Here is a 27265-nt window from a genome sequence, read left to right on the forward strand (position 1 = left end):
TTAGGCTGAATTGTGCACATTGTTAGCCTGGATCCCAGATTTGCTCTGAGCAGTAGGTGAGCAGGACGTTCTCTGCAGTTACTCATCATGATAGCTCATAGCCGCCGAACTCACAGCAGAGATTGTTATTTCTCTGTTCTTAAGACAATTCTGGCAGGCTGCCATTCAGAATGGAAAAATAACTTTCCCAGCTTAAATGCAGAGGATAAAAACTCTGGGGTGGTCTGTGAAGGTAGGAGGCTCTGAATGTCGGTGAGGCTGATGATGAGGAAACTGTGGAGGGTTTTGAAATGGAGGCTCACAGTTACCTCACCATGTACATACAGCAGTTGTTTTGGGACCAAGGTGCTGTGGCAGAGCTAAGGTCAAGCGACTGCTTGATATTTGACAGAGATGTTATGATAACCTCTGCTGGCAGAGGAAGGGCTGCGTGGGCAGAGCGCAGGATTCAGTGTGTTGGCAGAAGGGCTGGCGGTGGATGGAGGTGCACCTCCTCAAAGTGATATAAATTAAGGTGGTATAAAAGTGCTCTAATGTCATCAGAGTTTCATCGTGACACAAGTCTTTTGGCAAGGGGTGTGTGGTCTCACACTCCTTGCTGAAATTAATATGCCATCAGAACTTTGTATCGTGGGCTGGAAAAATGCAGCATCCTCTAAAATCAAACCAAACCCAGCTGCTGGCTGCAGATGACAATTCGTCTTCCCCAGCTTCCCTTGGGTCTGACCCTAAGGAAAATATCCATCCCCTGCTGTCTCTGCTGCCCTTTTGTTAGTTACCAGCCCTCTGCAGAGACTGCTGGGCTGGCAGGAAGCTCCACAGAGATTTTTCCTCTTGGCACATGGCTTTTGATTTTATCTTTCAGCATAGATTTCAGCTAAATCTTCTGCATGTGACCTCCATTGCAGAGCTTCTCGAAGCTGTGCTTGTTGCCTCCTTGCTTGTGTCCCTGGTGAAAGAAAAGTCAAATTTTACCTTCAGACTTGTAGCAGCAGCCTGTTTTCACTGTTACAGAAAGCTCCATTCTGATGAACAGTGGGAAGTGGCTTTAGCAGAGGAGCTAGGACTCTTGGCACTATAAGGTAGATGTCCTGTGAGGTGGAAACACTTTATGAAGAGCAAGAAATGCGGTTAGGGTGCTGGAGACCTGTGGCACAGGGAAGGAGAGCTCATGGCTGGAATTGTGGTAGTGCATCCTTAGTTTGGAAGGCTGTGGCGCTGGGCAGTCTTCTGTTTTCATCTGTGCATGATATGCTGTTAATATTAACTGGAGATGCAAAGTACATCTCTTGACATTTACCAAATGTTAGTACACTTTGTTCTTGCACAGGTGGCCCTTTGCTTCTCCTCTGAGTAGTCAGGTATTCCTGAAACAAGTGACAATGAAAAACCTGAAGCCAACAGCTCTGTCAATACATCCCTGCTCTGACTAATGGGGTCACAGTCACCTGCAGAAGGTTCTTCTTTTCACCCTGGCTCTTGTGCTGAGGTTTCTTGGCAATGAGTTGAATCACTGCTGATGTGGATGTCTGTACTTCTTTAATGCAGGGGTACGATTTAGATGATGAGATTGACTTGTCACATTGCAATAGACCTGGAGTGATCCTTCCTCTGCTCATAGTTTGAACTCATTCCTAATCTGAGCCCTAGCAAAAGAGCAGCAGCAGTCAAACCCTCTGTAGTCATTAAAACTGTGAATTACCCAGATTGCATTTAAAATGGTTTCTAATGCCTGCTTAAGTTTGCGTTATTTCCCCAATCAGGATATTTACTCTTAAGTTGTTTGAAACAGATCCGTCCTGCTCTGCAATGCCTTATTAATGGGTTTATTGAGTCGTGCCACAGTAGGATCAATTCCTGTATGCTACCAAGGGACGGGATGTCCCCAGTGCTGGGGAGTTCAGCTGGCAGAGCCAACAGCCTGAGCAGCCTTTGGTGTTATCAGTCATCTCCACTGGAGCTTTCTCAGCTCCCTTATTTTGCCATTGTTTCTGTTGTCATTATTGCGAGGGACATGGTGTCTTTTTTTTCCTTCCTTATTTCCCTTCCTTGTCATTAAGCTCCTTATTTAGTTTTACCTAATGCAAATATTTAAGCTTCATTTAACAACCTGACCAATGATTTCTTCAATAAAAAAAAAAAATCCTTGTAGGGCAGCGGATCATCATGGATGGTCTAATACCAGAGACTGCAAACTCTTGAAGTCAATCAAGCTTTAAAATAGAGGCGAAACATCTCACTGAGATGCCCAACCAATCTGTGAACCATTGAGACTGCAGCCATAAAGTGAAATATTTGCCATCTGATTATTTACGCTTGCTTTGTTTAATTATAGTTTGAAAATGAGATCATCACAAAACTGGATCACGAAGTGGAAGGAGGCAGAGGAGATGAGCAGTACAAAGTGTTATTTGACAAAATGTAAGTGTTGATCAGCGGCGAGATTGATGTCATGGCGAAGTCAGGAGAGAGGGCAATTAGACTACAATGAACTTTGTAGCCCAGAAATAATTAAAATCTGTTAATGGTGCGCGATATTTCAAGTCGCACCTGAGTCGAGGTTTTTTTTTCTATGCCTGGTTAACAAGGTGTGTGTAATTGGCTTTTTTTTTAGTCTCTTGGAGCACTGCAGGAAGCACAAATACCTCGCTAAGAGCGGAGAAACTTTTGTCAAACTTGTTGTCCGCCTGATGGAGCGTTTGTTGGACTACAGGACCATCATGCACGACGAGAACAAGGAGAACCGCATGAGCTGCACCGTCAACGTGCTGGTAAGCAGGAACGTCCTGCCTGAATTGATGACTTCAGTTGTGCCCCTTTAGCAAAACAGTTTGTTTCGTTGTGTTTAGATTTTCATTCAAGTTTAGTTTCTTTTTATACTTAATGAGAGCTAACATGGGTGATGTCTTGAGCGACTTTGAAGGAGGAGTGTTCCAGGATTGGTCTTTGTGGGGCTACTCATTGATATTTACTATTTGTGCATGAATAACTTCATGGAAAAGAGCCCTTGACATAAGGAACAAAGGAGTCATATGCGGTTTTCTATTGAATGCATGTATTTGCAGTCCCATTTGTATTCTGCTCCTATATTCAGAAATTTTGAACAGTCTTGAATCATAGACTCATAGAATGGCCTGGGTTGCAAAGGCCCACAGTGCTCACCCAGTTCCAACCCCCTGCTGTGTGCAGGGTCACCAACCAGCAGCCCAGGCTGCCCAGAGCCACATCCAGCCTGGCCTTGAATGCCTGCAGGGATGGGGCATCCACAGCCTCCTTGGGCAACTTGTTCCAGTGTGTCGCCACCTGCTGAGTGAGTGTTATTAGTTCATGGGAAACAGAAGCAGCTTGTTTTTTTTATGGATACAAAACTTTCCTTCTCTTCATTTGAGAAATTCTGCTGTGTCTGGTCTGTGCTACAAACCTTGGTCTGTTGAGGTCAGAGCTGGAAGAGCAGGATTTGGTTCATTGTACACTGCTTGTGCCTGTTGCTGGAAGCATTGGGGTATGAGATTTTATTAGCACGAAATCAGCACATCCAAAAAAATTGTGTTAAAGTTTAGAGACCTCTAACATACTGCCGGTTAGATTTGATGTTTTTCATTAGGGCTCAGTACTAAACTGCAAGCAGTTAGGGAAACACAGCCACTATCTGCGTAACGTTATCAACACATGCTTCATTTCAGTGTGTGGGGTACAGACAGTGCTTATTGCCTAATGCACTGTGGCTGATAGATTTCATACAGGCTGGGCTGGAAAGATCTCAGTAAATAGTTTGTAGCTTTAGCACTTGGGATTGCTGCAAACGGGCTCAGCTCATGCAGCACAGCCTTTGTGCTGCAGTGTCGTGCAAGCTGTAAACGAAATGAGAGAGAGTATAGAGACATCAAGTCGGGGATTGGGATTTTATTTTTAGTTTGTTTTTCCTCTCTGTGCACATCAAAAAGCATCAGAATGTTTAGTAAATGGGGAGGGAGGGGGAACTCGGAGAGATGTCACCGGCTGTTGATGCAGCGAGTGCCCTTGGGTTGCTGCAGAAAGGCACAGTGTCCTCCTGAGCAGAACTGGAGTTACAGAAAGCTGCAGTTAGCACCAGGCAAGATAGGAAATAAAATATCACGCGCTCTACATGCTCTGAAGCACGACGACAATGTAAAAAACGAGGGAAATTTCCTAAGGAAGGTGAATGGATTCATCTTTCCTTTCATTGTAATTCTCATGAGAGCCTTCCCAGTAATTCCTGCTGTAGCGGCCACAGGGGAACCGATGGCACATGTAGGGTTTGGTTTTGTTTTCTCTGTCTCTTGATGGTGATTCTGCCATTGGAATTCTTCTTCAGGTGGTTGCAGGTGATAAATCCTGTGTGTGATGTACTGCTGTCGAGTTAAATCACAGTGAGTTACCCACACACAGCCCTGCCACCCAAGTCTGCAGAAAATGGATGAAAGCGTCGTGGGGCAGAACTTCACTTAGCTTTCAGTAGGCATGATTTAAAACCTGAGGTTGATTTGAAAGTCCTGTTTGCCCTCCAGGGCCAATACAGTCTTTTCATCATTCTCCATGCACCTGAAGTGAAATTTATGCCTTTGCAAAATCTGACCCAGGGCCAGCGCTCAGCGTAATTCCCAGTTGAGGTCTCAAAAGAGTTCTTAATTGGGCCTTTAATAATACACAGGCTTTCACAGGATTAGGTTTGCCTGTATCGACTATAGTTTAAGTCAGAGGTTTTGATATGCGTTTAAGCCAATGCTGATGTTAAGGAAAAATAAAAGACCTCTCTTTTCCCTCGGCTGCTTGTTCCTACCTCTGCCAGCCCTGGCAAAGCATGTGTGCAGCCAAGGGAGCGGGCAGGCCAGAGGAGGGATGGTGAGAAGACAAAGTGATAAGCAGAGCAGGAGAGGAGGACTTTCTGGGGAGCATCGTTTCATTTGGTTCAGTTTGTCTTTTTGAGTTCAACCTGAAAATGGAGAGTTGACTCATCTGAAATTATACATGCACTAAAAACCTGCTCTTTTGCAACAGTGTTGATTCCTTTACATATTTTGGATCTCCTTGAAGGGGATGAGTTTGTATCAGGCTTATGCATGTACTGTTGTTGGGCTTGTGAATGTTTTAGTGCCTGCTTACACTGGCTTAATTTAGCACTGAAATACACAGTAATTCAGTGGAGGGCATAAATTTCTTTGTAATTTGTTTTCTTAGATATTTTTCTAACTTTTGAAGGCAAACTTTAAATTAGATTCAGAAAAGCCTTTAATATCTCGCCCAATTTATCATATCCTGTGTTTACAATATTTGTAGTGTTAACTAGTTTATCTCAAGACCGGAGGCATTCAGACATTTCTGAAGGGAATGATGAGAATGAAGGCAGATAAATAACACTAATCTAACATTTTATTTCAAAGGAAGCTATTAGAATCCAAGGGCAGGTGATGTATTGCTCAGCTAAGGTTTAGAATTTAAAATCTGTAGAACAACTGTTTCTTAAAAATTAGGGTTTTATATATTACAGAATTTCAACTGAAATGGATAATGATGTGTGGCTCACAAATGCCGGAAGCAAATATGTAATGGTAATGCTCTTGCAAATTCTTAACCTTTGCAGTAAGGCAGAAGCCCTGATATGGTACATCATAAAGCATCAGGGTTGGATTTCGTAAGTTAAATAACTTGGGTTCTATCACTAGAGGCAGATTTTGTTTTGCTGTTTGGAGGTTGATGCCGTCCAATAATGAACTTTTTATTCATCTTGTGTTCCTTATGTATTTCTTACTGTGAAATCAAAAACTTTGTAACAATTTTATTTAATTTAATTTTTTTTCAGAATTTCTACAAGGAAATTGAGAGAGAAGAAATGTACATAAGGTTTGTAAACATGACAAAAATCTGCTTGTCTGTAGCAAAATTGAAGAAAATTAAGATCTTATTAAGCAGTCACTTGGGGGCTGAATGGAGGGATGCAGTGGAAAGATGTAATGGAAAACATCCTTTGTCTGAACCATCAGGACATTCAGAAGCTTATCCTCACTGAGAACAGTGAGCATTTGTAGTTAAATGCATGAGATTGTTTTTTGTATCCCTCTTCCAACTTCTTCAGTTTTATTATGATGAACACGTCAATAGGCATGAATGTTATCGCACGAGGAACATAAGTAAGTCAAAAGAAAACTGACTGAAGAAACAATTTTCCTTCCTAGTAAGGTAGAAAGTATGTGACTTGAGTAAAATGGGCTATTAAATAATAATGATGACTGATACTTACTTTAAAGCTTTTAGGAATCCTTCAAAATCTATTCTCACAGAAAGTGAAAATGGTAATATGTTGTTGTGCTTTTTGTAAACCTCAGGGTTCCTAGTCCTCTATTTGTGCTTTAGCTTAAAATTGGCTAGACTGTTGTGCTGCAGTGATGAAGCTTTTCTTTGACTGCTATTTTAGGTAGCTAAGTATTATTCATGAATTCATTCTCAGATGCTTGTTATCTATTTGGAAGACTTGTCTCTAGTAAACTCGCTTCCTATTGTTTAAATGGTTTTAATTATTGCTTTTAATAAAGTGCAAAAATGAATAATATCTAGCAGAAGGCAGGATTGGGAACTGGGCGTGCACCTTAAGTCATGAGTCTGTCTTGAACAGCAGGTTGCCCTCCTTGGCATCGATGTGATGATGAGCTCTCACTGTCCATCTCCCACTCAAATTCTCTCATAATTCTGTTAACAAACTTCTATCAAAGATATCTAGATATTTTTAAATTTCTCATTTAAAACAGCTGACAAACAAATTAAGATAATCCCCTTTCAGAGGTTCAATGATATTGAAGTTGAGGAATCGGACTTGCTTGTTTCTATAACTGATCAATTAGAGCAGTGTCCTCTGTATGGAACTCATTGCTCTTCACGAGTCACTGGGAGAAAAGCTCAGTGGGAATGCAGGTGGTCCTAAATGGTTCTGAACACAGAAATATGAGCAATGAGAAGTAATCCCAGATGCACTTGTATGTTTAAACAGGGATGAACTGTTGTATTCTCCAGAACAAGTTCTTTTGAATTAACTTGTAACTTTTGATAGCCAACCTGTTCTAAGAAGGAATGCTTTTATTACTTTCAGATACCTGTACAAACTATGTGACCTGCACAAAGAATGTGATAACTACACAGAAGCTGCCTACACGTTACTTCTGCATGCAAAGCTTCTTAAGGTAAACACTGACATACATTGCAAGGTCTGGAACTCATGCTACCAGTAATAAAAGTAGTAGTAATTTTTGTCAGTCGTGCAATCTGTATTTAAAACCAATTAACATCTGTGCACTGTTTCTTGTTTCAGTTTAATGTTTTACATGTCTAATTAATTCCTCAACATGCAGGAAAAAAAACCCTCTGCCGTTAGTATATGTGTATGTATAGATGTGTGCGTATGAATGGAAGCACAGTCAAGTAAAGACCACACATCAAAAACTGTAAAAGCTGTAATATACATTTCCTTTAAATATCAAAATTATGCAGTGTGTGGAGGCATTTGTTTCTTATGACAACCTTGAGTAAGCCATAGGTATTATTACAGAAAGTGTGCTAATAGTAACCCCTTTTGTAATGGCAGTGTATCTCATTCCATGCTGTGAATTGTTCTTAGCAATCTTTCATTTAATCCGAGCAATCTCAAGAGAACTGGTGGTGTAAAATGTCTGTTTTGAGAAGTGGAGGACGTTAAATCAAGCTCTTCTGAAGGATGTATGAGGAATTATTTGTGCCTCAAAACTGAGTAAACTGCATCCGAGCTATAAGAAGACTAAGTATGATGCAGAGCATACTTGTGCAATTTGAATTAAGACACTTTGAGATATATTTACTATATTTTAAATCAGATAGAGCGTTGTTACTCAGAGAAAATGAGTAAAATTGGTCTGGAGAGTAAAAGCACAGTAGCAGAAGCTTTATGCATTATTAAAAGCGGGGACAGTTGTTGGACACAGCCCATTGGATGCAGTTACTTTGGTAGTGAAATATTCTGGGCTGAGACACATCTCAGAGGGGTGAGGAGCTGAGGGAAAGCTTTGGCATCTTCATTCACACAGCCAGGTGTAGGCTCTCACCTGAGGGTAGAAGTTGGAGCATGTAACTGACTGAGTCTGTAGCAATAAAGATCTCTCATCTTCCTACTACGGATCTAAAACACAACTACCAAATTGTGTGGTATTTGCTTATGAGGCCTTACAGGAGCAAACCTCTTAGAGAAGGTACTGCATGGCCTTTCCCACGTGCTGCATTTCCTGGAAAAATGATGAAATGAATGGTGTCAAAAAAGTCATTCCAGCTTTTGCCCTTTATGTCTTTACCTCATTGGTCAGTGTGCTTTATGTGACCTTAAATGAGAGCTTAGCCAATTCCATTTTTTCTTACAGAAAATCTTCAGAGTCTGGATGAGTATCTTAATATACTCTTTTAATGTACTTGAAAGAAATATCTGGTTTTGTTTTATTATAATGTGGATCAATAGAAGATGGTAAATATGAGGGTAATCTTTATTACAGGCTTTCATCGCTAAGCAGATGTTTGTTTATAAATACACTTTATAGGTTGGAAATACTGTCTTGTAGAAGTGTATTGATCTGTCTCCTATAATATCATACCAGTTAGCCGTGGGTGGAGCAGCTTGGTGCTACTTGGGACGCAGCTGTATCACACCGTGTAATTTCAAGTAGTTGAGCTATTCTTTCAAACCTGGAGGACAGGATTTTCAGTGGCACTCATCATTCTCATGTGTTGCATCAGACTGATTTTAATGGGATCGGTCTTAGGTCAAGACTGAGAGCTTTGAAGAATTTCCCCTGTAGATTTGCAAGAACTCTGTTTTCTCCAGATTACTGCAAGCTGATGATGTCATCTTTGGAAAAGAGACTTTATGACATGAAATAATATAGTTTTAATTTTCAACCCCAGTAACACAAGGTGGTGGCTCTTAGTTAACTGGAAAAAATGCCTTTGTGGTGGAGACTTGCTGAAGTAGATCTCTTTCATAAACATGGCAATACAGTACAGAGCTGCCCTGTCATTAGTAGATGGAGAGTTCCACTGTGTGTTTTTTAGGAATGATGTAAAAACGGGAAGGCTTTAAGAGAGCCATCAGCACAATCTTGTACAGATTTCTTCTATTCCAAAAGTTATTTTTCTGGCCAGCCCTCCTTCTGTAGTGGCTTCAATTTTTTTTCAGAGATTTTTTTTTAACTTCATTTCTTAAGGCAACAAGCCATATTGGAGCACCTGTCCCTGTCTCTTTTTCAATCTATGAAGTTTCATTTGATTTAATGGAGATGTGCGATTTGATTTGATGGAGTTTTGTGAGTTCTCTTAGGTATTAATTTCCTGCCAGCCTCATGAAAATAGATAGCATTGGAGAGGTAGGATATAGTATTAGTATCCTGTCTAGGGAGAAGGCTCCAGTATTGTCTCAGCTGCAGATGGGTCCTAGGGCATACCGGGGGGGAGGAGGGAAGGGAGATGTAGAAGCGATACGAATACTGGAGTCCAGAGGTTTCAGCTGTGTCTATCCCTTACTGGGCACCAGAATATGGAGGTATAAAGAAATCCATCAGAAATTACATGGTTATCTTGGGACTAGGGGAAGACCCATTTAATATGGTAAGACCCATTTAATATCTTTGCCTTGTTTATCTGTTAGGCATTTGTCAGACAAGCAGCTATTTGCAAGCAGTCTGTATAAAGCTAGTTGCGCTTTTCCACACCTCCAAACGTTCTCAATGCATTTCAGCTCTTTAATTTCTGTGCCTCTAGTCATTTCCATATGTGCTGATGAATCTAGGCTCTGGGGCATCTCTGAACATAAACCTACTAGCGTTCATTATGCATCCAGCAGGTTGCACCATCAGCAGGCCAAGGTCAGGCTCATCAAACTCACTGAGGAGAGGAAGCCACCTCGAGAAGTTTCCTTCCAGCTGATATATGTAATTAGCCTCCAATTATAGAAATGGCATGCAAATAAATGGCCCTTGTACCCAGGGAATCAAGTTACACAACCGTAATAAAATATTTGCTAGCTGTGATACCACTTCTTTAAATCAAGAATGTATATTTCATTTAGCCCAAATTTACTGACATGTTTCATAAATTCTGATTTGCCTCCATTTTTCCTCTTTTTCTTTCTGTGTGATTTAGTGGTCAGAAGAAGCGTGTGCAGCACATCTTACCCAGCGGGATGGATACCAGGCTGCTACTCAAGGACAGCTGAAAGATCAGCTATATCAAGAAATTATCCATTACTTTGACAAGGGCAAGGTAAAAAGAGGGGGGAAAAAAGTCCAAATATTTTGTTGCTTTTCTTTAACTTACTTAGAAGTTGAATTGTAAACATTGTTTGCATCAACTGACCTTCAGGGAGCTTTAAATTTGTAAGCTGTTATATGGAGTGCTTTATGTGAACACCTTGCCAGCACTTGGAAGATAATAATACTTTAAAAAAGAAAAATCGTAGTAAAAAAAAAATCAATGCTACATTTATAACTGCTCTGTTAAAGGTAAACGTATGTGCCTATGGTGCCATGGAGAAAATAAAAAGGGAGTGATACGTGGAACTTGCAGGCCTTTGGTTTTCCAGCAATTGCAACAACTGATACAGTACTTCAGTTACTCTTGTTTTATCTCATGTACACACCCAAAAAGAACTGTGTCAGAGAGGGGATGTGTGGTTAGTACCATAAGAGGTTAATGGAGAGACTGAGAGATGTTGTTGCTCTTGTTTTTCCAAGAGGAATTTGATGTTGTGAGGTGGGAAGCTGGCATTACCTGGCTGTTGGCATTACCTGTCCACAGAGATGCTGGTTCTGGCATAGAAGGCAGGGAGGGATGCAGGGACATATTGGAGCCTGGAAACAGCATGCCTGAAGGGTGAAAATGGAGAGGTGAAATTCTCTTCATCGGGATGTCCCAGAAACATTGTCATGAAATGAAAGGAAGTAGCACTGAAAATTCTACATTTACTCCATTTCCTTGCAGTTAAACAGCTGAATCTTCATCACTTTAAAATGTATTGGTGAAGTACGATATTGAAGGGGAGCACTGTGACCACCTGTTCATATTTCTTTGCATAACTGGGATTCCTGCTTAATTTATTTTGGTGAGCAGAGGATTTATTTTCAAAGATCTCTTTCCCCTCTGCAGATCTTTGCTCACTTGTTTTCTGGTCCCCTGAGTTGGTGATAAGGCTTTGTATCATGCAGCGGTGAGGAAAAAAAATCAGTATACAAAGAGAATATGAAAATATGACATGAAGTTTCAAATGGCAGGTTTCTGCAGAAGAATTAAGGTGATCCTCTCAGCTGAGGTGTTCTGACATTAGGGTAAATTAACTTCTTGAATTTACCTGTGCAGTTTGCAAATTTAGCAGCTGCTTTAACTGTGTAATTCTGTGATCAGTAGCTCATCTGGAGCATTATTTAAGTGTGTTTTTAGAATCGTGTACTGATAAACTAACAATTTCTGCCTCTGTCCGGCAGTTTGCTCTGTGTTGATCCTGCTACTTTGCTTCTCCCATGAAGTTAACAAGAAATGTCCACCGATGGCCCCTTTTTATCCTGGATAATTGTAGAACTACTTTCAGGCTCTTAAAGAAGCTTGGTAGTTGTGTTTTACTGCTATTGTGAGAACATTCCTCTTCTACTCCAGGCTGCCTTGATATACCCATGCTTAGAGGCATGTAGCGTAGTAGGATCAGCTACGAGGTGTAGTTTAGTGCTTAGTGGTTTGTTATAGCTACAGTAATGGGAGGACAGTTGGACTAGATGATCTTGTAGGCCTTTTCCAACCTTGTGATTCTAGGATTTCTCCAAAGATAACCCTTGGTTTTAAAACGCTGGCATTTTCATGATAAAGGCTGATGTAGTTCAGCCTCTCAACAATCACGATCCCATTCTCTTAATCAGGGTTTTCCCCAGGGGAAATCTCAAGGCACTTTTCAAGTGTAGAACAACCATGAAGCTTACTCCTTAAATATTAGCATGTATGTTGAGGTGTATGTAGAGGAAAGTTGTAATTTTATGTATTTACTATGCAGAGAAACATATCACTTCTAGACCAGAGGTGCCTGAGAAGTTTGTAATATAATAGGACCAAATATGAGCTTGTACTGAACGTCATTTGTCTGTGAACAAAATAATAGTGTTCACCACAAGTATCCTCATTAGGAAATTAGGGCTATCAGGTGCAATTTCTGTTCTTTGACATCATGGATTTTATTGCTCATCAGTAATGCTTTTTGTTACTCTTCCAAGGCCCTCCTTTCCAGAATGAAAAGTTGTTCCTTCCAAGTGTTGGGCATGTGTATATTTTTCTCTTTCCTGGACTATTTGCCTTTACTGTGTTGTATGTTGTACTTCCCAGTCTCATCTCCATTTCTCTTGGCCTTTGCCCTTAGACGTTTCATCTTTGCTCCTATCACAGCAGTCTAACCTGTCCTTTGAACTGCTCTTCAAGTGTTTGCTCTTTCTGTGTTTTGTTGAAGTCTGGCAATTTTCAACAAAGCCCTTAATCCAGGGGTTTTACTGAAAATTGCTTGGCAAGAGCGTATCACAGTGAGAACGAAAAGCAGAGGCAGAAATAAAAGGAAGATGGAACAAGATGAAATTTTACCTTTGTGGGGCAGTTGATGTTAGTCAGTGCTAATGTACTTCTGAAGCCAAGAAATTCTCTGGTGTTGTTGACAAAGATATCATCTTGAAGAAGGATTATGTGGTGTCTGTAGCCATATAGGAAGCTGCAGCATTCTTACCCCTGCACGCTAAGATGTACAAACCACATCGTGATTGCAGTTTGCTGGTGGATGCCACAGTCTATAAACGAGTAAATGTTTTCTGCTGCTCCTTTGTAAAGTGAAAGCATTGGTCCTCTAGAGGAAAAAATAGGTACATGCACACTCCTCACCTGTTTCTTCTCCTTCATCCTTCCCACCTCTTAAGCCCACAGGAAAAGGCTTTTTACTGTTTTACTGGAGGCACAGAGAACAAGATACTTGAAATGCCCCAGTAAATGGGATATCTTACGCCTCTTGAATGCTACGCTAGCAATAGAGAAATATTGTTTTAATAGTGTATTTAAAATTTTAAGCTTTCTTGATGGTTAATTAATGCTGTCTGAAATATAAACAGTGCTGGGAATGTCCCTCATACCTCTCAGTGTTGCATGATAATATGCTTCTCCTAGACTGTTTTATTTCTACTGACCATTAACTCAGCATGAGCTAAGAAATATCCTAAGATTCTCCTTTGCTGTTATTGAAGAACCTCAATAACTGAATTGAATGCTGCAGTTCTTCGGGCGCAACAAGCAATCTGGACTTCAGAAGTAAATTAAATTGCTCCTTTTTCCCTAAGGTCTCCTCCCGAATTCTCAGAGTCCTTCGCATAAAAATTTGCAGCTCATGTCTACATGTTAGTTTAGTCCGTATGCATTTTTCTTATTCCTTTAGTATAAAAACCATTTTCCTCCCACTGTCGCAAACCTCTCTCTCTGGTACACTCTGCAGATAAATTGTTTCTTGTGTTAATGAGTTGTATATCGTACAGATCCTGTGTAGTAGCTCCCAGTACGGCTCATTCCTCCAGAAGACCTGCCATGTCCTGGGCAAACCTGGGAAAACTTCCAATGCAGGAAATCTGTCAGGCAGCAGATGGGGAGTTATTGACCTTCAAGAGTATAGATTTCATTTATCAGAATCCTTTGTCACAGCCATGCAGTGCTCACCTGAATAAATCTGCTCCGTACCAAACAGGACATTTTCAGTCTATTTCACAGGGTATTTTAAATATACAGTTATACAATATACTGCTGCTACAACGTATTAAAAATTACCAGATTTCAGTTTTATTTTCAGCGGCGTTGCAGATGTTGTAGTCCAGCTGCACAAACAGTGGAGAGAAAAGCCAAGTGGTTAATTGACTCGTGGACCTCTGGAGTTCGGGGCAGTTGACATTTAACAAATTGAGTCTTATAACACAACTCCTCGCCATTCCTTTGGAGGTTTGAGCCGGACAATTGGATTTCGGAATAGAGATGCTGGAGCAGAGTGAGGTTTTTAAGAGACAGGAGCAACAAAAAGTGAGTCCTGTTGATGCAGGCGGATTCCTTGGCTGGAGAGGTGCCAGGTATTGGCACAAACTGAAGCAATCTTTTCTCATAGTTGGGCAGTTTTATCGTGCATCTGCTGTGGAATAGAGAATGGCTTTGCTTCTTTGCGGCACTTGGAAGTGTTACGTTAAAAATAACTAGACAAAATATGAGTGTTGTAACTAGTGAACTAACTTACAGAGAATGTTTGGAGTAATTCCAGTAATTTAAGTGAGAAACAGTTGTTCATAATACCTGTTTTTTCCTATTCATCTTCATTTATACGTTAGGAAATGGTTATTAAAATGGAAGAATGCTAGTATCGTGTGGTTACAGCTTGTATATTAAAGATACTAGATACAGACTAAATCTATAAGATACAGGCTAAATCTATATGGTATTTAATTTGAGAATTCATTCTTCAGGCTCTCTAACTAGTAGCATTTCTACAATTCATTCCTTATGTTCGTATTCCCTAACTCAGAAGGGTTTGGTTGGGCTGGAGGAGCTGCCTCATGGTAAGAGCCATAGAAGCACAGCCCCTGCTCTGGAGAAGTTGTGGTCTGACTGATAGGGGAGGGAAGGGGGAAAAAAATGGGCCCAGTGCAATTAATTTGCACTGAATGGCGTGCCATGTTAGTATCCATTTGCCAGGTGGGTTTTGGATGTGTGGAACTTATTCAGGATTCAAAGGAAGAACTGAATGAGTTTGTGTACAGCATTGATGCAAATCTAACACAATTTAGATTGCCATTTGTTTCAAATCTCATTCAGCTACAAAGCTGTTTGCCTGAGGTCATCTATATACCTATTTTTCAAGATGGAAAATACAGTAGAAGTGCTTCAGTTTTGGTGAGCAACTGGTTAAATATGAGGCATGCAGAGAGCCGAGGCAAGGAGAGCAACTTTAACACCATTTTCTGTGAAATAAAAATGTGCAGAAGTAGTTCTGGATGACTGAAGTCAAGAAGCCGACAGCAGTCAAAATGGAGAGAGGTTAAATGGTTTTGAAAGGTTTCACTTGCTGACTTATTGAACAGCCAAATGTTAGTTTAGTTTCTATGCACTGGTAGTGTGTTGCTCCTCTGAGCCAAAATTAAGACCTAGTATGTGAGAGCATGCTTCATGTCTGCAAATACGCCTCTGCTATTTAGCCCACATTAATTTTTGTCTAGAGATAAAAGTATGCTCTGTATCATCATTCTAGATTAGATTAAACATTGCGAGCCTTCCATTTGCAAAAGCTGTGTTGCAGGGTGTAGAAACTGCCTTCTGATTTCTTGCAGACATGGGTCCCTCATTATGGTGATTGTAATTAGTGTTCCAATGTGGTTTTGATCTTCAAGGCACTTGACAAGCATTAGTAACTCATGCTCATTCCAGCCCTCTCTCTTAGATAAATAATACAGTGGAACTTGTTGTAGAAATGAGAAAAATCAGAGAAGAGATTAAATATTGTGTGAATTGCCAGAAGTCAATCACCACTCGGTCCCTGTTTGCCCAAGGATCCTGTTTCCTCCTAGGAGCAAGGGCTTTTTTTTCTCTAGGATTCAAGAGCTCCTTTTCCTTTGCTCAGATATACCAGCGACTGCTTGTGAAGTTTCTGGCCCATATTTCACCCTTACTTTAAGAGCCTGTCATCTCCCATAATTATTTTTCCTGCTAGCAGCTACAGCATCCTCATGATGCTCTCCTCCTCTGACATCAACAGCAACTCTTCAGGTTGCTGCTTTCCAACCCTTCCTTCCCTTAATCTGCTTGGGCAGCTTTTCAGTCCAGCCTTGGGTTTGCAGGGCAGGAACCTTCCTTTTGGGAATTGGCTTTTCTGTGACAGGTGGAAGACTTGCTGAGTATTCATCCTGCCTGGTCTCCTAATTGCCACTTCCTAGGAAAAGAAATGAAAACTGATGGATCAGTGGGAGGCTGGATGCTCTGACTGAACCTCTTCTTGCCTGTAGGGCTGATGTCTTTTTGGAGCAAGGGGAACTATATGTCCTGTCCTTTTGCTCAGTCCTCCTCCATCCTGCTGCTGTGTAGAGCTGCAGCCATCTCTGTGTTTCACATGGCCTGCTACAGAGAGGAGAATTAGGGGACATGGACAAGAGTTGTGAATTAAGATGAAGGGTAATATGAGGCAAATTGATATATAACTTGTTCCAGCTCTCATTTTCTTAATAAAGTGAGGTCAGCATGGCCAGCCAAATTTCTGCAGCAGGGACAAATCATCAGGTTTGATCCTAGGTCTCCTGGTGTGCTAATTTAAACATCTTTCAGGGTTTGAGTGGTTCTTTACATTTAAAGTAGGAAAAAATGAAAAATACACGCTTAAAAGCATGTTTGGTGCTCTACTCGTTAAGACTGTTGGCTTCTGAAGAGCTGAAGGGTATTGTTAAATTACTTTGGGTCAGTTGAGACAGCTGCTGAATTTTATGGTTGGAGAACAAGAGAAGGGAAAGAACCAATGGAAGTGTAATGAGTATTTGTCCAAAGCATTATCTGCAAGATGCCCGACCTGTTTAATGCAGATTATAGATAATGGAGGAGGAGAGAGGTGATGATGAACTAGAATCAATTAACAGTGTTTATCAGTAGATCTGGGTTCTGGGTGGCTCTGTGGCCAAGCCATGTTTATACATTGCTGCGTATCTGGTTGGGCTGGCAACAATCATTTCATTTCTGAAGTAATACGATCATTGTACTTGATTTGCATCAGAGACATATGGGTAATGCTGTCCCAGCTATTTGGCGCATCTGATGCACAGTGTTTCCAAGCATGGGACGCAATGCGTTTTGTGGTGTTTTATAAAGATTTATTTTATTCCAATGCTGTTGTTTAACCAAGGTGTGTAATTGAGTTTTGTTGTTTTGTGGGTGTTTTTCTTTGTTCCAACAGATGTGGGAGGAGGCCATTGCCTTGGGTAAGGAACTCGCAGAACAGTATGAAAATGAAATGTTTGATTACGAACAACTCAGCGAACTGCTGGTAAGTTTATTAAGTAACATGGACATCCAATGGTCTCTTCAGAATACAGTTCTTAAGGTTTTAAAATGATATTGAAGATCTTTCATGTGAGAGTCAAATACCAAAACAGATGCCTGCTTTTGGCTTTTTTGGGGATAAATGTTAAATAACTGGCTACTAATGGCTACTAATTAGCCGAAAGAAAAATGTTGCCATCGTGTTAAGCTGATGTATTTGGAACATAAAAGGAAATTCGGAATTTAAATATAAATGGGAACAAGGCAAAATCGCTTTTCTCATTCAAGTGTCTTTCCACATTCACGTTCCTTTTTTTAGGTATGAATAATCCCCAGGCATTCATGTCTAGAGTCAGTTATTTTTGCCCCGACACTACCCATTCATTATGCCTGCACCATTTTTCTCTTGCTCTTCCCCAACAAGATAAATGGCAGCTGTCACTTTCCCTCCCAACTTCTCAGCCACGCTCACAGGAGCCGGTATAAACTTATGTTTGGAAGATTTTTGACTATCAGATTTTTGATACGTTTTTCCTTTGCACACCATTTTTTATTCAATTGTTTCGGCTTCATCCCATTCCACCTTAGCTGGTCATTTATACGGCACCATTTGTGCCCTGTTCATCAGCTGACAACAGTGCTTGGTTTGAGACTGGCTGGGAGCCATCTCCCCAGGAGAATTTGGTGAGGAGAAAAGGATAAAGCCCAAATGCTGCTCTTCTCAGCTCTGCAGTTTCTTCAGTCCTTCATCAGTTCTTCTCTTTTGTGCAGTCCATCATTCTGTCCTCCAGCTCTCCGAGCCTGAATTTTTATCCTTTTTGCATGGTCCTTTTTCTGTGGCCTTTAAACTATTTTTAGTGCCAAGCTGAGTGTAGTCATCTGCCTAACAGATCTGGAGCGTGGCTCCATGTTGCTTTTTACTCCCAAGTTGTAGAGAATTAAAACAGAAAGCATTTCTAAGGTGCTTTGAGAGGTAAGAAGAGTTTTCCTCAGCCTGCTGACAGTGAGGCTGTATCCAATAGAGAATATTCTGCATTTCAATATAAAAGGAATCTGGTAAAGATTGCTCCTGAGCTGGAAATGACTCTCTTGTGTCAGGTATGATCATTCATCAGTAGATAACTGCTCTGAGTCCCTTGTTTTTAATTTTCTATCTCCTTCCTTTCTGCTTGCACATGGGAATGTGATCAGCTTTTGTCACGAAGGCAGCCATACTTTACCATCCTTCATCCACTTTTTGCAGTTTGAATTTGCACTTTGTATGGCGTAGCTGATGGTCAAAAATACTGCTAGGTGTTTTTTACCACTTCTCTCTCAGAGTAAATACATCAATAATTACATAAAGGGATGTAATTACAAGAGAGGCAGCGGTGGAAAGTGAGTTTCATCTGTGTATGGAAATGACATTTCCCCCCACTTGTAATAGGGAAAATCCAGAACTGCCCAGTGCAACTTTATCTGCTGTCTGTTTGTCAGACAGGAGAAACTGTAGGGAGAAATTAACAAAGTCGTACATTAGGCATCCATCCCTGGTTAGGGAAGGATGAAAACTCAAGCTCTAATATGATTCAGGTCTTGCATATCCCATAGGCTTTTCTTATTGGTGCTACTGAATAACAGTGAGCCGGCCTTAGGTGGTGGGGGGATGTTCCAGAATGAAAATAAACAAGTTTTTGTTTGTTTCTGTTATCCCTATTGGCTTCTTTGTTCAAGCAATAGGAGATATTAGGCTCTAAGACAATTCACAAATGGCAAAATAGTTCTGCTACAGCTGAACTGAGAAGTGTATGGCAGATCTGGGTCTTTGTAGTCTTCTTGCCACTTACTGTTATCTGTCAAATGGGATCAGTAATAAACCTCTCCAAAAGTCAGAATTTGTTCTCTTATGAAAAGGAATAGACTAAAAATAAGCTAATGAACAGATCGTCCAAAGCAGCACATTTGTTACTATTTCATCATTTGAGATAAAGAAGGATTCCACTTTGAAAACAGATGGTGTCTGACATGCGTGTATTTATTCCAAAAGTTACATTTCCTGCAGTCCTCAACCACGTGCTTTCTGGTGCAAATAAACAGTTGTAAATATGAAAGAGAACTAGTAGGAAAATGTAATGAAATGTAACAGCAGAAAAGCCAGAAGTCAGCATCATCGAAAGGCAGCTTTACAGTGTGCATTTCTCCATTCCAGCCTTTCAACATGGGCTGTGTCGCAGCCATGAATTCAAGTTGATGTGCAGATTCATGGCCTTCATCAAAATTTCATTATCAGAGTGGGATAATGAGGCTCACCCAGATGAGCTTGAAAACACTGGATACAGAGTTTTGTATCTCAAAATATTACTCTATGTCTGTTTAAAACAGTGAAGAAAAGGGCAAGTGAGATTTGTCTTCAAGTTAGAGCTACAAATAAGACATGTACAGGTAATCTTCTTCAAGTTTATAACATTAAAGTCTTTCCTGTTTATTTTCCAGAGAAAACAAGCTCAGTTCTATGAAAACATTGTGAAAGTGATAAGACCAAAACCAGATTATTTTGCTGTTGGATATTATGGCCAGGGATTTCCAACTTTCATAAGGGTAAGTGCACATCTTCATCCACAGGCAGTAGCCTGATTTCTTCCATTGGAAATTTCACCGTGCTGTGCCCAAAGTGCACTGCTGTCAGTGTGTTATTTACTGTCTGCCTAACCTTGGTGGTTGTTTCCTAGGTATATAAAACAATCATCTGCTTTTCATTTCCTATTTCCAGGAATAGTAGGATTTTAGTAGAGTAGCTTTTTCTTCCAAAATACCCAATACTTTATACTTCGTAAGTGTTCCTTAAGTGTTTGTTAACACCTTTGAGTTTCATCTCTGCAATGAGTCTCTGGACTCTGGCATTTTTCAGTCTGTGATACGGAAATAACACACTGTCTGTCTATTGTTCTGCTCATATCTTTCTTTAAACATGAGGAATTGGGGCCTGGAAAGAGTCTCTCTCCAAACACCTGTGGAAGAGTTCCAGTTGATAAAGACTGTTCATGAAACTGAAGATAAGATTTCTTATGCTCCAGGATAGTCTCAGAGAGATGTTGTCTTTGGCCAGGGCTGGCAGCAGGCTTCCTGTCCAAGAGAGGAGTTCCTGGTTGTGGCTGTGTTGGCTCCAGGTTAACTTACTCCAGTGATGAAGTTCTTGAATCATCTCATGAAGCTGAAAACGCCCATGGCTTTTCATATACCCAGGGTTGCTGTAATGCAGGTGTACTTTACCACTCATAGATGCTGTGAAGTGCAACAAATTCTCAGCTAAGCTGCCCAGGCTAAGGTCATATTGTGCAGCATTGATTGTGTGCAGGCTGTCAGACAAAAAAGTGGGAGCTGAGCTTGGCTGGTAACACTGTTAGACAGCCCTTACCAAAGGGAGTCGGGGCGCAGGGAAGTGGCAGGGTCAGCAATGCCCAGCAGCGTATGGAGTGCAGTGCTGCAAACTGACACAACCATATGTCAGCAGCAGATGCAAATGCATGATGCTGTGTAAGCTGATGTGGGTATGGGATCAAAAGGCTGATGCTAAAGAGATGTGATGGGAAAAAAGTGAGAATGGTTGTGGTGCTGGAAGTACGTGTAGTGTAACATATGCATAATGTGTTTGGGTCCCATTGAATTCACTCTACCCAAACCTAAAGATAAGCCTGTGCTTGGGGGAATCTCAACACCAAGACAGTTATGGAGAAACACCTGTGCTTTCTTGAATAGATGTGAAATATTTGTAATGTATTGATTATACCACAGTGTTAAAGTGTCTCTCTGACCATCATTGGAGGCAAAGCATCTGAAACCCTAGTTCACTTGTGGTATGGGGGCTTCACCTCTCTATTTGTTTGCAGAACAAAGTGTTCATTTACCGGGGAAAAGAGTACGAGCGGCGAGAAGACTTTGAAGCGAGGCTTTTAACTCAGTTTCCCAATGCAGAGAAAATGAAGACAACGTCTCCACCGGGTGATGAGATCAAAAGCTCCTCTGGCCAGTGTATCCTTGGGTTGCAGGGCAGCTCCTGCAGAGGGGTGTTTGTGGGCAGCAGGTTGCTGCAATTCGCTTTCATTGGTGCATGATGTTAATCTTGCTCTTTCACTGTGGTCCTGTTGAACTACCTGTGCTGCAGCTTGGAGACTGTCTTTTCAGTTCTTAACCCATCCTTTCAGATATCCAGTGCTTTACTGTGAAGCCAAAGCTTGATTTGCCACCCAAATTCCACAAGCCGGTGTCGGAACAAATCGTGAGGTGAGTTCTGATGGTTTTGTCAAGTTAATCGGCCTTCTTTGTAGCACTAAGACCAGTTTTTAAGCACTGGAATGGGCTGCCCAGGGAGGTGGTTGAGTCACCAGCCCTGGATGTGTTTAAAAACCATTTGGATGGTGCTGAGGGACCTGATTTAGCAGAGGGCTGTTAGAGGTAGGGTAGGATGGTCAGGTTGTTGGTTGGACCCGATGGTCTTGAAGGTCTTTTCCAACCTGAGCAATTCTGTGATTCTTCTGGTTGTATTTTGAGCATATACTAGTAGAGTCAAGTAGCAAATCCTAAACAGATACCAACTGATTTTCATTGCGCTCTTCCCCTTTTCCAGTTTCTATCGAGTGAATGAAGTCCAGCGGTTTGAGTACTCACGGCCCGTTCGAAAGGGAGAGAAAAACCCAGACAATGAATTTGCGGTAAAAGAAAAACCTAATTTGAGCATTTTGTTTGTTTATTCCCCTGTGTTTTGATAATCTGAAGTATTTGTTATGGTTTGTTTACTTAAATGTATAGTCAGAGTTCACATTTGATTAAGTTTCATAGGAGTTCAATTCTTAAAGAAACATCTTGTTTTATAGCAGTAGAAAAAACAGACAAAGCTGTATTTAGTTTGTTACAAAGACAGGTTGAGGGAGCTGGGCTTGTTCAGCCCAGAGCAAAGAAGGCTGCGGGGTGACCTTGTTGCAGCCTTTCAGTACCTGAAGGGAGCCTATAAACAGGAGGGGAGCCAACTCTTTACAAGGGGAGATAACAGCAGAACAAGGGGAAACGGTTTTAAGTTGAAGGAGGGAAGATTTAGATTGGATATCAGGGGGAAATTCTTTACTATGAGAGTGGTGAGGTGCTGGAACAACTGCCCAGAGAGGCTGTGGATGCCTCATCCATCCCTGGAGGTGTTCAAGGCCAGGTTGGATGGGGCCCTGGGCAGCCTGGTCTAGTATTAGTTATGGAGGTTGGTGGCCCTGCCTGCACCAGGGGGGTTGGAGCTCCATGATGCAGCTGAAAAAATAGCTATCTCTTGCCAAAACTATGCTATGAAAATCCTACCGGGGCATCTACTGAAAACAATCTTTTTGCAGCAATGCAGTTTTTTACAAAACCATATGTTTCAGCTAATGGTCAATAAAACTCCCTTTGAGCACAGCTTGTATTCATCACAATGCTTAGAACAGGCTACATCAATTTGATTGCCCTTTTTTATGGACACCAATTTATTCACAGTACCAGTAGGTGTAGTTAGTAGTCAAGTAGTAATAGCAGTATTTAAGAAGTGACACATTAACTTATTATTTTAAGGGAAGAACTTGGTTTTTTCTAAGTTGCACTGAGTACTTGGTTTCTCACAGACTGAGCATTCATTGAGACACTCCTTCAATGTCCCTGGCCTCTTTCACTGGCTTTTCTATCAAAAATCAATTATTTGGTAATCTATGTGGATTTAGCTGATTAAGAAACCTTCTTTTTATGAAACTGCAATGCCAGACCTCAGTTCCACTATTTACAGTATGATTTGAGTATATATAAAAAAATCAGGTATATCTAACTCACTTTGAAAACTTTTCTGTTAACAGAAGATGGAGTAAACAGTTCAGATTTTTAAGTGAGAGGAGCTACCAGTTATTCCAGTTGCTACAAATCACATCGAGGTATTTTGATCAGCTCCCAGGTCAGGCTCAGGTGCCCAAGGGTTTCCCCCTGGGGATCTTGAAAGCCCCAATGACAGGGAGGGCACAGCCTCTCTGGGGATGCTGTCCCTCTGCTCCACTTTCCTCGCATCAAAGTGATGTGTGGACTTCATCTGAAGTTTCCCTCTGGCTTTGTAATGTCTGTCATATTGCAGGTCTTTTGCCTGGTAATGATGCTCTAAGTCTTTCTTAAGATAACGGCTATCAGTCTGATAACGCAATGTGTGCATTTTAATTGCAGAATATGTGGATTGAGAGAACCATCTATGTGACAGCATACAAATTACCAGGGATTCTGAGGTGGTTTGAAGTCAAATCAGTTTTCATGGTGAGATCAATTTGGCTTTATTGAGATTACATGGGAGAGTGGGGCTTTTATACAGCCGGGGAGCATTTATGTTTCTGTGTGACAGTGCTTGTGTGAATGAGCAATCAATGTGACTGTATCTGACATCCTAAGACAAGGGGAACCTGCTTGCAGAGGATGCTGATTATTGACTAGGGGTGACTAAAGTAATGATTTCCACTCCTGATACAAGGGTAGCGCATGCTAAACCTTCCGGACCTTTAGGGTAAGGTCTGATAAAGTACTTGAAGTACTTCTATAAAGCATTTCCAGCTTTCAGCAGGTGAGCCATTGCAGCCTGTGGCTTAAGCTACATGCCTCAAATAAAGAGGGAATGGAGGTGTTGCAGGAGAACCCTGCTACATGTAAATGAAACCAATCTGAATTTTGGAAAGGGGAATTTTGGCATTCTTATTGTGATAGATTCAAAATAGGCCACCAACTGAGTGCTTTGTATGTGGCTGCGTTACTTCTGTTCTTAGCATTTGCAATTAAATATTGTTTTTGTTTCATTTCCATAGTTGGCTAAAATACACCCTAGCAACCTCACCAAGCAGCTCAAAAATAGGCGTTCCTCTGTTTCTACCATTTAGACTGTTTAGATAAGATGTATCCATTAAGTGCCTTAAAGATTAAATTATTCTCATGCAACTGTAATTTTTAAGTAGCAATAAAAGCATTGTTACCACAGTTTTAAATTCTCTCTCGTGAGGCTTATTTTTAAAGGAAAAGAACAATTTGCATACGATTAATTAAAACCTTTTTCATTGCTCCATTGAGGTTATGTTGGACAGTTGTGTTTAGATGATCAGAAGTAAGGCAGAAAATTACTATGGTATCTATAGTAACAGAATATGAATGTGATGTTTGACAGTCATGGGCATCTGAATAAAACGTGCTGAATTTTTTATATATTTTGTATTTTCAGTATAATCCTGATAGGGAGGACAGTGTTTATCTTTGTCCTTGCAAAGAGTGTTGCTTATAGAGGCTGGTAAATATGATGGAAGTCTCTTTTCCTTATGAGGCAGGAGCACAGGCTGATAGTGTATGTGCATTTAGTGTATGTGCACCTTGAGCACTGTGCTTGTCACTGTCGTGTACATAAACCCCATGTGAGAGCTTTCTACGTACTTTCTGTAAGCATGGATCACATTAGTCACGTAGTTGGAAAATGATACCAGAATAGGCCTTAATAATACATGGGAAGACAGCAAGGGGTGACTTTTGACCTAACTCTGCCATAGCTGCTATAGAATTGGTATTGACTTCCTTCAAGATTCCTGTCAGCTGAGATGCTGGAAGCACGGCCACTGAATGCACATGCCTGTAATGCTACATTTGGATTACGGATACGAGTATTATCGATGTTTTACTAAGTGCAGTGAATTAGAGCAGCTTTTGCACATCTCGCATTTTATTGATCAAACCAGAGTATCTTTAAAGGAAGAGGTGAGATCATATCAGCGCTAAGGGGGAACCGAGTCGTTTATTAAAAGCAGTTTGTTGTGTTACGCCAACAATGGAAACGTGCAGAATTTCCCTTAGTCTGTTTGTGGGTCGTTTTTTGTTTTTTAATTACTTCTGAGAACTCATAACTGAACCATCTCAGTCTGCTGGCTGCCAACAAGGAATTCATTGTATGCATTCATTCTTCCGCGTCTGATTTGGTTTAGCTGGACACAGATAGTCATAGGGAAAAAAACTGCTGAGGCAGCCACTGAGTTATAGCTGTACTTTGAATTATGCGTAGTTAAAAAGCACAAGCATTAATCTCTGTGTTTTTATGTTTAACTTTTAAAGTGTTGCAGTGTATGAGTATATCATTTTTCTTTGCCATAAATAGATGGTGTAATGTACAGAGATAGCAAACTACCTTTACTACAAAACTCATAGTTCACAAGTATGTGTATATTTTAATGAGCAGCTCTCAAGAGGGTCCAGTGCCCAGAAGCACCATAGAAATAGGCTGGGAGCTGCAGCTCTGCATTGGAAAAGTAGAGGGGAGCATGGAGAGAAGGAAGGCTTGGAAAGAAAGCCATGATTACTGATACAGATAAGTTAAAAAAGATGTCAGTCAGCTCAATGAGTGCTGATTTCTGTAGATATTGAAGAGCTTTGAAAGCAATGGTTCATCAACAAATTATTTCCTCCTTGTAAGCCCATTAATAAAAATGATAGAATCCTAAATTTAGCATACAATGTTCATAATGGTTCTCTATTGTCCCTGTCCAAATGCTGCTGATGGCAGACTCAGCTCTGAGAGGTGGTCAGCTGCTGCTGTCTCAGCTCTGGGTTGTGGCTGTGGCAGAGGAACCCAGTTTGCTGCCCGCCTTCCAGAACTATCCACCATGCAGACCTCTAAAAATGCTAATTGAGACACCCTTGATGTAATCACATGGCAGGTGTAAGAGTAACAACGAAAGAGATTTGATTATAAGTGCTTCTCAAAACCGGGTTAGCAACTGATAGCCAGGTAGAAGTGCTGCTTTGTTTATGTAGCATTTATGTAAATGAGGCTGTAATCAAATATACACTTGCATTTTCCTTGTAGGCCTCAATTAACCTTCCTTTTCTATTCCTACCACATACATTTTTTTTAATGTAAGTAGGCTATGACTTAAGGCTTCCAGTGAGGACATTCTGCATTGTTGGTCTCTGCTAATTAGTCATTTTAAGCTTATTCACAAAATCTGCCTATTTTAGCAACATTTTAAATATTTTAATACGTTTTCTTTCACCTGTCATTCGGAAAGATGGAGCGATCTCTTAAATAATTGTTGGAGATGCATCAATTAAAATAAAGCAAGTTTTGTTCAGTATAAGAGCTAATTCACCCTCATTAAGACATCTGAGGATCCATCTTAACAACGTGTAGACTTAAATGAAAAAGAAAATTTCTTACTCCCATTATCTAAGTTAGGGAGAAGAAAATGGAACACTGTGGAGAAAAAACCCCATAGATAGCGCAGAAGCCATCTCTTCAGCATGTTAATCTCCATTTCCTTGGATACGTACCAAAATAATCACTGCAAAAATACCTTCTTGATTTTTGAGCTTCTTAGGATTACATTTTCCATCAGAAAATCCACATTAAGTCATCATTTCTTTCTTACTGTTACATTAAGCTGGATTCTTCGTGCTGCTAAAACTCACTGATCCATAATCTGTGATGTTCTCCATAATCCTCCCAAAACCTCACATGATTCTTGTCAGAGCCTTTCTAAATGTTTTGCTGTGTTGTGCTTTGAGATGTAATCTGTACTACAGCAACAAAATGCATTTAACTTTTTCTACAGATATTATTTTATCAGTTATCTCAGTATCTCCAGAGATAGTATTTTACGTACTGTATAGACACCAAACATTTAAGTGGGGATGTGGTTAGTAGGCAATAGAGGTGATGGGTCGGTGGTTGGACTGAATGATCTTAGTGGCCTTTTCCAACCTTCATGATTCTGACAGTGTCTGAAGCCACCCTTAATGTTAATTATCTGTTGAAATACCTTTCTGGGAGTGTTTCTAAATGCAGTGATTTGATGGACAACCAGTTCCATGGCAGGTTAAAAACTCTGCTCATTAATTAAAGCATCCTTTTGTTTTTATTTTAGGTTGAAATTAGTCCACTGGAAAATGCAATAGAAACCATGCAGCTCACAAATGATAAGATCAATAATATGGTCCAACAGCATTTAAATGATCCAAATCTACCCATTAACCCTCTCTCTATGCTACTGAACGGCATTGTGGATCCTGCAGTCATGGGAGGTTTCGCCAACTATGAGAAGGTAACATCAAACTGAACTGTCCTGCAGCAGTTCACCTCTTGGAAGCTCTGCACCTCTTCTTTAGCACTGTCTACGTGTATAAACAC

General features: G+C 40.7%; 1 protein-coding gene across 2 annotated transcripts in view; it reads left to right on the forward strand.

The window, feature by feature from the left end:
* Positions 1–27265, forward strand: part of DOCK1 (dedicator of cytokinesis 1) — a 225924-nt gene that overhangs the window by 170280 nt on the left and 28379 nt on the right. For both annotated transcript variants that reach the window (XM_015867551.3, XM_015867552.3), the window contains exons 34-45: positions 2336–2421; positions 2615–2771; positions 5822–5862; positions 7103–7193; positions 10168–10287; positions 17003–17092; positions 19561–19665; positions 20955–21096; positions 21270–21348; positions 21692–21776; positions 23287–23373; positions 27003–27179. In XM_015867551.3, the coding sequence (XP_015723037.2) occupies positions 2336–2421; positions 2615–2771; positions 5822–5862; positions 7103–7193; positions 10168–10287; positions 17003–17092; positions 19561–19665; positions 20955–21096; positions 21270–21348; positions 21692–21776; positions 23287–23373; positions 27003–27179 (1260 nt within the window). The remainder of the gene's footprint in view (positions 1–2335; positions 2422–2614; positions 2772–5821; positions 5863–7102; positions 7194–10167; positions 10288–17002; positions 17093–19560; positions 19666–20954; positions 21097–21269; positions 21349–21691; positions 21777–23286; positions 23374–27002; positions 27180–27265) is intronic.

This window comes from Coturnix japonica, chromosome 8, assembly GCF_054131305.1.
Source record: "Coturnix japonica strain WE chromosome 8, WE-NBRP24, whole genome shotgun sequence".
NCBI lineage: Eukaryota > Metazoa > Chordata > Aves > Galliformes > Phasianidae > Coturnix > Coturnix japonica.